The sequence below is a fragment of the Mesoplodon densirostris genome, chromosome 3 (genome assembly GCF_025265405.1).
Source record: "Mesoplodon densirostris isolate mMesDen1 chromosome 3, mMesDen1 primary haplotype, whole genome shotgun sequence".
Lineage (NCBI taxonomy): Eukaryota > Metazoa > Chordata > Mammalia > Artiodactyla > Ziphiidae > Mesoplodon > Mesoplodon densirostris.
In genome coordinates this window covers 58,846,154-58,860,579 of record NC_082663.1, presented here as the reverse complement: position 1 = coordinate 58,860,579, position 14,426 = coordinate 58,846,154, and the positions used below count along the sequence as shown (strand labels likewise).

The window sequence follows — 14,426 nt, the reverse complement described above, 5'->3', positions numbered from 1 at the left end:
TTCTGCTGCATCCCATGAATTTTTGGTATGTTGTATTTCCATTTTCATTTTTTTCAAAGTATTTTTTGATTTCTCCTTTGATTTCTTCATTGACCCGTTGGTTACTCAGTAGCATACTGTTTAATCTATCCATATTTGTGATTTTTCCAGTCTTCTTCTTGTAACTGATATCTAGTTTCATACCACTGTGGTCCTAAAAGAGATGCTTGATATGACTCCAATGTTAAATTTATTATGACTTGTTTTTTAACCTAATATATGATCATGGAAAATGTTCCATATGCAGTTGAGAAGAATGTGCACTCTGCTGCTTTTGAATGGAATGTTTTTTGTATATCTGTTAAGTCCATCTGGTCTAACATGTCATATAAGGTTGATGTTTCCTTATTGATTTCTGTTGGGATAACTTATCTATTAATAAAAGTGGGTATTAAGGTCCCCTACTATTACTGTATTGCTGTCTATTTCTCCCTTTAGGTAGGTCTCTTAATATTTGCTCTATGTATTTAGGTGCTCCTATGTTGGGTGCATAATTATTATTATTTTTTGGGTGCATAATTATTAACAAATGTTAAACATCTTCTTGTTGGATTGACACCTTTATCAATATGTAATGCCCTTCTTTGTCTCTTATTACAGTCTCTGTTTTAGTCTATGTTTTTCTTATATAAGTATAGCTACCCAAGCTTTCATTTAGTTTGTTTGCACAGAACATCTTTTTCCATCCCTTCAACTTTCATTCTTTGTGTGTCCTTACATCTGAAGGGAGCATCTTATAGGCAGCATATAAATAGGTCTTATTTTTTTAATCCATTTAGCCACTCTATTGATTGAAGAATTTGGTCCATTTACAATTAAAATAATTATTGACAGGTATGTATTCACTGCATATTGTTAATTATTTTCTGGCTGTTCTGTTCTCTTACTCTCTTTCTTTGTGGTCTGATAACTTTCTTTAGTGGAATGGTTAATTTCTTTGTCATTATCTTTTGTGTATCTGCTATAGGTTTTTGCTTGGTTGTTACCATGAGGCTTACATATAACAACCTACATAACAGTCCATTTTAAGCTGCAAACAACGTAAGTTTGAATGCATTCTAAAGGTCTGCATTTTTACTCCCCCTCTATTTTCTGTTTTTGATGTCACATTTTACACCTTTTTATCTTGTGTATCCCTTCACTAATTATTGGAGTTATTTTTACTAGTTTTGTCTTTTATCCTTTTACTATTTTCACTCTGTGATTAATCCACTACCTCTACTATATATTTACCTTTACCAGTGAGATTTATACTTTCATACTTTTGTTACTAATTGGCACCCTTTTCAGCAAAGAAGTCCCTTTAACATTTCTTGTAAGGCTGGTTTATTGGTGATGAACTCCTTTAGGTTTTGCTTGCCTGGGAAACTCCTTATCTTTCTTTCAATTCTGAGCAATAACTCTGCCAGGTAGAGTATCCTTGGTTAGAAGTTTACTTTGAATATATCCCTTCTGGCTTGCAAAGTTTCTGCTGAAAAGTCTGCTGATGGTCTTATGAGAGCTCCCTTGGTTTTTCTCTTGCTGCTTTTAAGATTCTTTTTTTAAACGTTTGACATTTTAATTATAATGTGTCTTTCTGCGGGTCTCTCTGGGCTTCCTGGATCTGGATGTCTGTTTCCTTCCCCAGGTTAGGGAAGTTCTCAGCCATTATTTCTTCAAGTAAGTTTTCAGTCCCTTTACCTCTATTCTCCTTCTGGGACCATTATAATGTGTATGTTAGTTTGCTTGATGTTGTCCCATTAAGTCCTGTAAGCTATCTCCGCTTTTTAAAATTCTTTTTTCTTTTTGCTGTTCTGATTAGGTGAGTTCCACTGCCCTGTCTTTGAGTTCACTGATCCTTTCTTTGCTTCATCTAGTCTGCTGTTGAACCCCTCCAGTATATATTTCAGATCAGTTATTGTATTCTTCAGCCCAGTGACTTCTATTTGTTACTTTCTTATGTTTTCTATTTCTTTGTTGATGTTCTCACTGAGTTTATCCTTCTCCCAAGTGAGGTGAGCATTTTATGACCATTACTTAGAACTCTTTATAAGGTAAATTACTTATCTCTGTTTCGTTAAGGTGCTTTTCTAAGGTTTTATCTTGTTCTTTTAGAATATATTCGTTTCCTCATTTTACTTGATTTTCTGCGCTTCTTTGTATTAGATGAAATAGCCACCCCTTCCAGTCTTGAAAGAGTAACCTCGTGTAGGAGATGAACCTTATTGTTCAACCTCGCCTTAGCTCTTGGTTGCCTCTCAAACCTCTCTGATTGTCCAAGCAGCCTATTTTATATTTAATAACTCCTAATTGTCAAGGGTGTGCCAAGACCTGTCAGTTTTTCAAAGCAGGAAATCTGCCAGCACATAGATTCAGACTGACTAGGAAGCTAGACCCTCAGGCAGCAGCTTTTTTTTCTTTTTTTTTTTTTTTTTGCAGTACGCGGGCCTCTCACTGTTGTGGCCTCTTCCATTGCGGAGCACAGGCTCTGGACGCGCAGGCTCAGCGGCCATGGCTCACGGGCCCAGCCGCTCTGCAGCATGTGGGATCTTCCCGGACCGGGGCACGAGCCTGTGTCCCCTGCATCGGCAGGCGGACTCTCAACCACTGCGCCACCAGGGAAGCCCAGCAGCAGCTTTTAAAGTATGCAAATACATATAGTTCTATGGGATTGAATACAAATGTTAGCCCTGCTGGCCACCAGATCAGATGATCTGGAGGTGTCCCCTGGGTGACAGTCATAAAAATCAGGGCTCTAGACGAGTGTATAAGTTCCTTTCTGGGAGATACTGGTGAGCTGTAGCAAGGCAGAGGGAGAGTGAATTGACTGCATTCCCCTAGCCTATGTTCCCTAAAAGCATATCTGTAGACCCCTAGATGTGTGTCAGACCTGAAGCCTGCCCCTTAGGCTGCTGCTCCAGGCCAAGCACATGGGTCTCTTTCACAGAAACACTATGGGTGTTTTTCAGTCTGCTTTCTGTGCATTGCCCTGGGGGCAGTAGCCTGCCAAAAACTGTCTCACTGATTGTTATAGTCCTGTGGGACCCAGAAATGCAAGCTCCCCTGGCCTCCAGAGCCAGGAGATCAAGGGTGTCCCCTGGGCTGCAGCTTCAAAAACTGGGGCACAAAACATCTACAAAAACTCCCTTCTTGGAGATACTGGTGTCACAGAAGAGAGTGCAAAGATGACACCCACTGAGGAAGGGGGAAAGAGGTCTTGAATAAAAAGCCAGCTTTAGCATGAGAGAGGGAGAGCCCACTGGTTGGAGTGTAAAGATGGCACCCACCAAGAGAAAAAGTCTATAGTAAAATAAATAAATAAATAAAGTGGTGCCTGTTGGCTTTAGCAAAGTAGATGGAGCAAGTAAAAGAGGTGCCCTCCAGCACCTCATTCCCTGGAGAGTATCTCAACACGCCCTGGCCCCTCAAGCCAATGCTTTAAGATCAGCAAATGAATCTCTTTCACATATAGTCTGTACACTTCTCAAATGGCCGCTTGAATGCTAGGACCTAGGGTGCTTGAGTTTGCATGCAAGCCCTTTAAAGCCGTTTCTCAGATCCCTACAGCCCTTTGGTTCTTGTGGATACGAGCTCCACTGGTTTTCAAAGCCAGATGTTTTAGGGACTCGTCTATCAAGTGTAGGTCTCAAAAGCTGGGGTGTCCATGCGGGTTACAAACTCTTTGTTCCTCAGGGAGAAGCTCCAGATTTGTGAGTTCCATCCAGATGGTGGGTTGCCATGATGGGGTTGAGGCTTATGGTGAGACCGTGTCTCAGCCTCCTACTCGCCTCAGTGTGGCCCTTTTCTCATTGGCTGATGTGAAGGAGCTGTTTAGCTATCTTTCAGGTCCCTTTCAGAGGGAATTGTTCCACATCTATCTGTATATACGCCATGTTGGTGTATCCATGGGAGAAGGTGAGATCAGGATCTTCCTATACCATCTTGGACTACCTCTCCAGCTCTAATTAGTTTTTTTATTGTGAATATCTTTCTCCATTAGTTTTCCTAACTGGTTGTTTTGAAAGCCATTAATTTTTGTATTAATTTTTTAAATGACCACTTTGCTAAATTCTCCTGCATCAGTTTTTCAGTTGATTCTCTTGAGTTTTCCAGAAATGTCACCTGTAATTAATATTATTTTTATATCTTCCTTTCCAATATTTATCACCACTTATTTTATTCTCCTGTCTAACTGTACTAACACATCCAGAAAAACCTTATACACTAACAGGAATAATGACTTTCCTGACTTTCGATGCTTTAGGTATTTCATTATTAAGACTGATATGCTGGTCTTTTCAGGTGAAGGACATTCATATATTTATATTTGCTCAGTATTTTAATTGGTAATAGATAGATGGTGGATTTGATCAAATTGGCCAAAATCTCCATAGGCTTATTAACAGATTTTTTGATTTTGAAACATCCTTGCATTGCTCGAATGAACTTCATTTGGCCATGACATATTATTCATTTAATGATATGCAAGATTCTGTTTGTTAATATTTTAATTAAGGATTTTTATAATATGACACTCACCTGATACTTTAATACATCTACATTATAATAAGAAGCAGCTGGATTTTGCTCTGATAGCTTCTTGAGGTAGATAGTAAGAGCTTGCATGTTCATCCAAAAATCTTTTGTGTTAGAATCACATTGTGATGGATCACTGTATGTATAAGAAATATTTTCATTATTATTTATTCTTTCATATTTATTTATTTATCTTTATCCTATGCCTCTCTGTAGTAATTTGGTGACCTGGCAAAGACCAGTAGAAATGAACCAAAAGATGGGATGAAGTAAAACTAAACTTAGGGGATAAAGAATGGAACATAGCAGAAAGCTGCCTAAAAGATGAGAAGATGTACAGTAGAGAAGGATTTAACAATGGCTACTACCACCACTAGCACAAACAACAAAGACAGCAGAATCCTATTTAATCATAATAAATAATTGTGATATTGTCTTCAAATTGAATTTCTGTTGCTTTGAAGAAGAAAGAAAAAATTTCTTAAAAAGAAATTTCACCTTCAAAACAGAAGTATACAAACCTGGGGATTTCCCTGGTGGTCCAATGGTTAAGACTGTGAACTTCCACCACAGGGGTACAGGTTCGATCCCTAGTCAGGGAACTACGACTCCATATTGCCCCCCAGTGTGGCCAAAAAATTAAAAAAAAAACTGAAAAGTACACAAACCTGAACACAAGTTGTGCATTTGGAAGAATTTGTTCTAGTCTGTTGATATTTTTCACCCTGAAGCAGAGCACAGCTGGGGATGGATTACTAGTGAAGACTTTAATAACTCCGCTTGGAAATGATATTGTCATGTCACCAGTGATCTTCACAATACACCTGAAAGTAGGCATTTTGAAAAATTTAAATAGTTTAAATAAGGCATTTTAACCTCCACTTAAAGCATATTTAGTTTTAAAAGGGCTTTATTTATATATATAACCTTTTATCATAATTACCATGAATTATTTTTTCAATTATAAAAAATGATTCTATGTGAAATGATATATTCATCTAACACCAGTTTTTCCTAGAATTAAATTTCAAACACAAATGGAAGCATACTGATAATACTCCTTCACTTGTTTGCCAAAACCATCCCTGGCTGTCTCATAAGGACATTGTTTCCCTGGTAACACTGACCCCAGCTGTAGCTATTTTTCCTCCAAACACCACAAAGCACTGGGCCTGATGGTGGCAGTGGTAGATGTCCTCCTTGCTTCTCATTGCCTCTTACAACTCTATATTCCTTCTTCCTTCTGAAAAACCACCAGCTTCATCTGAAACTCACACCATCAGATTATACTACTCGCTATCCCAACCCTCCAAGTCATCTTCAACATTCCCTTTCATTTTCTGAAAATTAGAGCTCCTGGCCCACTGTCAGTTTGTCTCTGCCCAACTACTCCTATCATAAATTTTTAGTGATTTCAATATCCACACAGATAATCCTTTCAACACCTTGGTCACCTAGTTCTTCAGCCCCTTGCCTTCAATGATCCTGCCTTCCAGCCTACCTCAGCCATACTTCAGTCCCTCCATCATCTCAGATTCCCCACTCATCGGATAGTCTCTTCCTACTTCTCCAACTCATTCTGTCTAGTACTGCATCTCCAATCTCATCAAAAACCTCCATAATCCATTGTTCCTACCACCTTTTTCACTAATCTTCACTCTTCCTTCATATCCTCATTTCCCCCTATCTTGGGACTTCATGGTCCATCAATATACATACTCCTTTGCATAAACCCTCCCCTTGGTTCTCTCTCACTTGACTATGCTTGTTTGGCAAAACACAGTCTTAGCTAAATCCAGCTCCTCACCTACATCTATATGGCTGAACATGACTAGAGAAAAACATATAATGATATAGCCAAAACTCTCAGTTGGGCCCCCTTAGTATTACCTGGAAATTCTACTACATTCCCTAGCTCTTTTCATACCTTCTCCTTTCTCCTCTAACTCTAACCTGCAAAATTCCCTCCCCCACCTGAAGTCAACGACTTTCCTTTAAATTTTACAGATGAAATGAAATCAGAAAAGAACTTCCTCATACTCTCACTACTAAAATCCTAATCTCCCTGACTCTAAAGGCATCCATACCTTCTGCCTTCCCTCCTGTTTCAACAGATAACCAGTCTATGCCCCTAAGGTTAACTGTACTGAAGCACATCTCCTCTTACATACTGAAGGACTTCACTCATGCAATTGTCCCCTTTCCTGCACATTCAGTTTTTTCCATAAATATTGGATTTTTCCCATTAGCATATTGAAATGTATATCATCTTTAAAAAACCCCAAAACGAAAATTAATAAAAGCCTCCTCTGATTCTCCCATCTCTCTCCTGCTACCACCCTGTTTCTCTGCTTCTACTTAGAGCAAAATACCCTAAAAGAATTGCCTAACATTTGCGCTCTCCAAATACAGTTGTCTATATTTGCATCATCTCCTGCTCCTGAGCGCCCTCGAAGCAGTCTACTAGAGCTACTCTTGTGAAGGTCATTAATGACCTTCATGTGGTTAACGATCCATTTTTCTTGACCTGACGATAGCATCAGATACAGCTTCACACCTTCTTTCATGAAAGGGTTTATTCACTTAGTTTCTGGGACTCTGCTCTACTGGCTCTCTTCTCACCTCTCTTGTTGCTTGCTGTCCCAAACTCCATTGCTGGATGATTCTCATCCTCCTGTTTTTAAACACTGAAGGGGGCCAGGACTTAAGTTCTCATCAGATCTCTTCTCTACACCCTAATGCCCCAGGCTTTAAGTATCATGTACAAATTAATGACTATCAAATATTTTAGCCTGGACCTATCTATCTATCTCTGAACTCCAGAATCATGTATTCAACTATCATCAACTCAACATCCCCACTAAATTGTCTTAATAAGTACTTCAAATTTAACAATCTACTCCCTCAACAAATCTTGACAACTCTGTTTTCAAAATACATTCAGAATCTCATTACTACTCACGATCTCTTCTGCTAATACCCTTATACAAGTCACCATCAGCTCTCACCTGGACTTCAGTGGTTAACCCTTTCTCTCTGCATCTACTCTGGCTCCTTCTAGTTTATTCTCCATATAGCAGGCAGAGTGCTACTTCAAAAACATAAGTAACCTCATCACTCCTCTACTCAAAAGCCTCTACTTGCTTCCCACCTCACCCACAATAAATTCCAAACTCCTTATCATGGTCCACAATGCCCAGCCTGATCTGTTCCCTCTGTGGACTTATCTTTGACTACTTTCTTCCTTGTTTACTCCTACTCAGTGACATGGTTCTCTTTGCTGTTTCTTGACTATGCCAAGCATGCTTCTACCTCAGTCCCTTACACTTACTGGAACAATGTCTTTCAAAAACAACCTCAAAAAGGCTTTCACTGATCATTCTATCTAAAATAGTAGCCCTCTGTTGTAACTGTCTATCCCCTTACCCTGGTTTATTTTTCTTCATAGCATATATCAATACCTCTCCTTTTCCTAAGTAACATTATTCATTCATCAAATATTTGAGTGCTTACTATGTGTAAGACTCTGTTGTAAGTGCTGAAGGTACTTTAGTAAACAGAAGTTCTTCTCTACAGAGCTTGCATTACCTCAAGTGAAAACTAAGAAACTTTCACAACAATGCAAGCTTATAACAGTCTTACACATATTAAGCACTCAAATATTTAATGAATGAATAATGTTATACATGAGAAGTAAGGGTGGGGTGGTGGTGGTGGGATGAATTGGGAGATTGGGATTGACATATATACACTAATATGTATAAGATAAATAACTAATAAGAACCTGCTGTATGAAAAAATAAAATTCAAAAAAAAGTAAGAAAAATAAGGGTGGTCATTCACCCAAAGATCGTTTTCTTAATAGAAGGAGGTTAAACCAACCCTTCAAGAGTCTCCTGTAATAGACATGCACTCTAGGTCTCTCTTGCAAACATCACACTTTCACCAAAGATAAACATTAGGCCAAGATTCAGAGTTCTATCCCCATCTACGTCAGCTGCCACAATCCTGTTCTACGGACATGTCGAACAACAGATGTGTCATATTGGTCATAAAGCCTGGGCAAAAACGTACATAAACTTAGAAAAAAGCCATCACTACTGATAATAGTGACTTCTTAAATTTGAAAGACAATATCTAAATGACTATAATTGATAGCAAAAAGCAGGTAAACAAGTAATAGAAAACTCTAATAGAGAATCAAAATGTAACTCTTAAAATTTACCACCAAGCCCCCTGCCTCTGAAACACACACACACATACACACGTATCTTTTAAAAACTAACTTGGTGGGATCTGCCCCTTTAAAGTAGGCATTAACAGATTCTGTAAGGGCGACTGCCACAGGTAAGGTGTCCTGATTTCCAAGGCTGACAGGACTGGGACCTCGTGACACACCTAGAATAAATACAATTCATTTGTTAAATCCTATAGAAAGATATTTATTAAATACCAAGACAGAGTAGACTCAAAATATTAGCTTGTCACAAGTGACTCTATTACTGGTTTCAAAGATGCCCCAAGTATAAATCTGGTTTAAAAATGGAGCATAAAACAAGTTGGACAAATAAAAACAAATCAGGATAATATGTCACAGTGACTTCAATTTTAAACAGAATGACAAAGAAGGGTTGGGTTAAGGAATGTCAGAAGGAAAAAGCTCTTCACCTGAAGAGCTAAAATTACTAAAATATGGCTTCAAAACCATTCAGATATTAAATTCTTTCAGGTTCTGCTAATTCACATACGTAAGGTCATTAAACTGGATTTTTCTATTTAAGGTATTTCTATACATTAGCTATTTCTAAATGACCAGTGTAATGTAATCATGCACTACTCATTATTACTGTAATTCTCCTTTACCTCTTCTTTGTCTTATGCTTGTATTATATTCCCATATTACCCTTCCTAGATAAATATGACTAATAACATCATTTTGAGGTAACATTCCTGACATAAAGTTAACTCAGTATGATACCTTTAGAATTAAATCATAGAAAGAGCAGTGTTTTAAAAGCATAATAAAATGTTAACAAATTTACTGTATATGTTCAGGTGTTTTTTAAAACCTAAAAGTATCTGGTTTATTTCATAACAGACAAATCCCTTAAAATAGTGCATTGCCTTTTTTTTCTTTACAAATGTACTCTCTCCATTTATGCCTTACCATTATTGTTATCGATTGGAAAGTGGAGCATTTCATTTAACATACAATATATGATGAAATTTTGTAAAAATAAATCAATTGGGTAGTTATGATTATTCATTCTTATTTAAAGAAAAATATGTTGACCTAGGTTATTCATTTATCTCTGAAATTTGAATGTATGTTTTTTGTTACATAAATGTTACACCATGTTCACAGCCATCAGATATTTTTATTTCAGATGTGAGTTACTTTTGAGATACCTAGAGTATTATTAATTCTAACAAAAATCAGTACTAGCTTTCTTTGCCTCACAACTAAACCTGGGCTCCTACAACTAGTGAGAAAGAGCCTTTGTTACATTTAGAGGCCAGGAGATTCTGTACTGTTCAAGATTTTGAAGAATTCTGATTTAGAAGGTTCTTCATAGTTTAAAAGAAAAATGACTCAGTGATTAAAAATACACGGAAACAGGAACTGCTGTTTCTAGGCCACTGGGAAAAGTAAACTCTCCCAAACAAGACAACTTAAAATTTCATATGAAAATAAACTCAATAATAAAATGTATTCACAAAATCACAACAGCTAGTATCTACTAACCACTAATATATGCCAGACACTTTGCCAAAGAGGCATGAAAGAAATGGTGCCTTTTTGAACCACAAGTAGTTTTTTCTGCAAAGCGGGAACATACTTTGTGGGTGATGGGCTGCAACAATGAAAGGACATGAAAATGTGTCTGGAGAAGTGTTTATAACCCAGATCAGGACATGGAAGACCTTTAATTTTATCCTATTGGCACTAAAAGCCACTGAAAATGTTTAAAAGAAACATGATTGTGTTTTTCATTTTGTAAGATCACTGAACACAGAGTGAATCCTGGATTGAAAAGAAAAATGACTTGGCAGGGATTCAAGTTTGGATCAGGTGAGAGATAATTAAATGAAAGCTAAGGGCTTGATCAAGAGGCAGTAGTTTCTAGGATATGTGATTACAACTATGCAAATACATGTTTGTGCAGTGGGAAATTTTCACTGTAAATCTAAATTAGTTCAATTTTTTAAAAAATATATTCTATACTAGGGTCACTAGAAATTCAGGAAAGCATATTTTCAGAGAAAGATGAAGGCTATAATAATCTTTTATTAGAGAAAATTCTATGCTCTTAAATCTGAAATTAATCTTTTCCCTTAGGTAACCTACACAAGTGGATATCTACACACAGTCATGGGTAACATTAATGTCTGCTAGTACTTTGACATTAAAAATCAAAAGAAACCTACAAAGTTATTCTTTTCAATTATCCAATTTGGGCATATAAAATGAGAATTCTTGTAATAGTTTCCCTGTAAATAGTTAAGCCTGTTACTGAAATATTGGCAAGAAGAAAAAAGTATTGGAGAGTTAGGAAAAAAACTCAAAATCCACTTAACATTTTGGCATATCCCCTTTTGTATATTCCATTTTTGTTTCCAAGATCATATTGTATATGCATCCTTCAAAAAAATGTTTGACACAGGAAATATGTGCTTAAGTCCCTAAAACAGTCTAAGTGTATACTATATTATTCAGAATAACTCATTTTTTGGAAATAATAAATTCCTTGGATGTTCTTCTTTATAAGGATAGTATGCACTCTAATTTTGGTTTAATTGTTGCATATTTACAATTGTGTATGTTTTGAAAATGCAGAGACATAAAGCTGAAATAAAGGGTACCTACCTTTGTAACAATCAGTGAATATTTTTGTGGAATTCCTTTCAGCTCAGGAGTAAAAAACAGGGACTCATTCCCAACTATTTCCTACCTCTTTGCTTCTAACTTCAGCTCACTGTATGAATGGTTTTCGTATGATTGACAGCCTTTGCTTTGGGGTTTTTATATTATAGTTTCTTTTTTTTAACTGACATATTCTTTCTGGTTCTTTCCTAATCACTTTTTCTCTGCTTCTAATAGCTTTAGAGGTAAGATTTGTTGATATTTCTTAATGTTAAGGAGAGAAGAGCAGGAGGGAGATGGAAGATAATGCAAAAATAATGTATGTTTTTATAATTTATCCACTGCTATCAATGGATCCTGTATAGAAACTGGACATAATTAGTACAAAATTGAGATAGTTAAACCTTAGAGTTATTCTTGATTTCTGAGACACCATAAATTGCTGGAAAAGGAAAAATTAGATAACAGACTATTTTAGATACACTTTAGGGTCATTAGTTAACACATACATCTGCTTTCGATACAATACCTTGTGAAGTCTCACAGTGCTTTTCAATTTCAGAGAGTGTCCCAATCAAATTATCATCTTCTATCATATTTAAATAAAACAAAATATTGCAGGAAAAGAAAATACTTTCAAGAACAAGAAGAATCAAAAACTTAAATCTAAACAGGGAACTGAATAAACATCACAATAAAGAAAGAAATTTTTAGGAAGATTTAAAGAAACTCTGTCGTATAAAATCCACATTACATCACATCCTGCCTGCATCATCACTGTCACCTACTTGTTCTCCTATTGCCAGCACTGGCCCAAACTACAAACAAATATGTACTAACTTAATCAAAATTAAAGTTTCCATCACAAATAGAAAACGGTCTGAATAATCTGGAGATAATGGGAAACAACGAAAGCAATTTTGGTTACCCAGACCTGCCTGATTTCTAACAGGACCCATCTATGTTCTTTATGATTAAAATACAGATTCTGTGGAAACAAAAGGTAACAAAACCACATATACAAACAAAATGTAAGAATAAGGTGCTTGTTACAGCAAACAAAAAGACTTATTGAATATATTGTTTACGTAAAGTCAGAAGATGGAAAAAACAGTATGTTCACAAAAGTATATAAAATAAGATGGTAACATCATGTTCAGACATTTAGAAATCAAATCATTTATCTCATTTTAGCCTATACCACTCACGCCGTTTTTACAATGGCTACATACAAAAGACCCATTTCTCCGTGAGTTTTGACAAATCAAATTAGGTATAATTAAATCAGCTTAATTAGGGCTGGGATTCTTAAACTCAACATGCATCAGAATTGCCTAGAAAGCCTATTCAAAGATTGCTAGCCCCACTCCAGAGTTTCTGATTTAAAAGGTCTGCATTTCTAGTAAGTTCCCAGGTGATACAGACAGATGCTGCAGTTCCCAGGACCACACTGCAAGCACAAAACCCCTTCCTTTCACTGAATCAGTTGTTTTTAAAAGAAATTTTCTTAGGAATGTAAGTACCAATTCACAGTAGAAAGTACTGCATCATATTCTGCCTTCAACTATTTATATTGGTCAGTAGTTTATACATTTGATGCATTCTTAACAGTGCTAATCATGGTTAAAATTCTCTATTCAGATCATATAAAATGTGAAAGAGAAAAGGAAAATGTGGCTAGTTTGATAATGCCAGGTGTGTTTCCAGAAAATCAAAATGTCTAATGCTTAATTCTTCGCTACCCTCAGCCTGATCATATTCTGGATGTTAAATTTTGCATGTAATTTATGATAATCACTTACCTACTGGAGTATTGGCAGCACTCAGTGACGCAGAAGATGAGATAGAGGAAGAACTTTCTGCCCGGGCTAACGGAGCAGCAGGAGGTGGGCTGGTATTTGAAGTTATAGGTGGGCTGAATGGCCTGGGCTTAAAAACAAAATGTCATTTACCAAAATGCTAAAACAATTCCCCAGTTATCAGAAAAGATTTTTAGGTATCAGGAACATTAATTTTAAAATACTAAACCAAATTTATTGTGTTTCTTAAAACTCACAGAGATGCCTAGGTCAAATCATTTTCAAGAATATATTAAAAGCTGAAAAGGCTATTTTAAAATAATGCCGTCAAGAGAATCTTTGTATATAAAACTTTTTCTGTATTTCAAAAAGTATGCTTAAGATAGATTCTCAGAAGTTAAACTGTTAAACATTATGAAGGCTTTTCATACATAGCGCCAAACTGCTTCCCATTTGGGTAATTCACTTTACCTTACTGCCTATAAATATATGAGAATATTTCTCTGCACTCTTGCCAGCAATGAATAGATGAGCCTTAGAAGAAGGAAAAATAATAAAATTTAAAAACTTTTAGCTAATTCCAGAGATAAAAATAAAATTGGCATTTCTCTTTTATGAGTTGTCTGTTAGCTTTGCCTGATTTAGTTTGGGGAGGTCTTAGCATTATCTGAGCTTTCCCTAACCCTTTTCTTTATTTGATGCAAATATTTTCTTCCTAAATATTGCTTTACTTTTGGCATTTACAAATCTGTGCACATTTTCCTTATAATTCATTGTAATGCTTCCTCATTGAGAAAGTTTACCCCATTCAGAGGTTTGAGAAAATCTTAATTCTACTGTCTTCCCACTTTTCTGGTTAAAAATAAAAACAAATATGAAAAATATGATTCCAATTCATTTATCTTTTACTTTGGTGAATGGTTTTTTCCTTCCAAATTCCTAATTGTTCCAATAATACATTAGCAACACTTCCTGAGGTGTTTCATTTTTAAAATATGGAATATTGAGCCTAATTAAAGACAACCTTTTCCTGCTTATAAGAGTTATAAGTAAATGCAATATTTATTTAGTGCCTATACTGTGTCAGGTCATGGGTACTAGATACAAGGCAGTGAATTAGACACTGTTTCTGTCCCCATCTATTTGAGGAATATGAAAAACAGAAGGTGAAAAACAACCAACAAAACCCTATAAGCATTCATACACTA

The 14,426-nt window shown here is 36.2% G+C and overlaps 1 protein-coding gene across 2 annotated transcripts in view; it reads right to left on the bottom strand.

The window, feature by feature from the left end:
- The window catches only part of FCHO2 (FCH and mu domain containing endocytic adaptor 2), a 115,121-nt gene that overhangs the window by 14,185 nt on the left and 86,510 nt on the right, over positions 1–14,426 (bottom strand). For both annotated transcript variants that reach the window (XM_060093033.1, XM_060093032.1), the window contains exons 19-22: positions 13,222–13,348; positions 8,841–8,952; positions 5,223–5,378; positions 4,558–4,690 (exon numbers count right to left, since the gene is read on the bottom strand). In XM_060093033.1, coding sequence (XP_059949016.1) covers positions 4,558–4,690; positions 5,223–5,378; positions 8,841–8,952; positions 13,222–13,348 — 528 coding nt within the window. The remainder of the gene's footprint in view (positions 1–4,557; positions 4,691–5,222; positions 5,379–8,840; positions 8,953–13,221; positions 13,349–14,426) is intronic.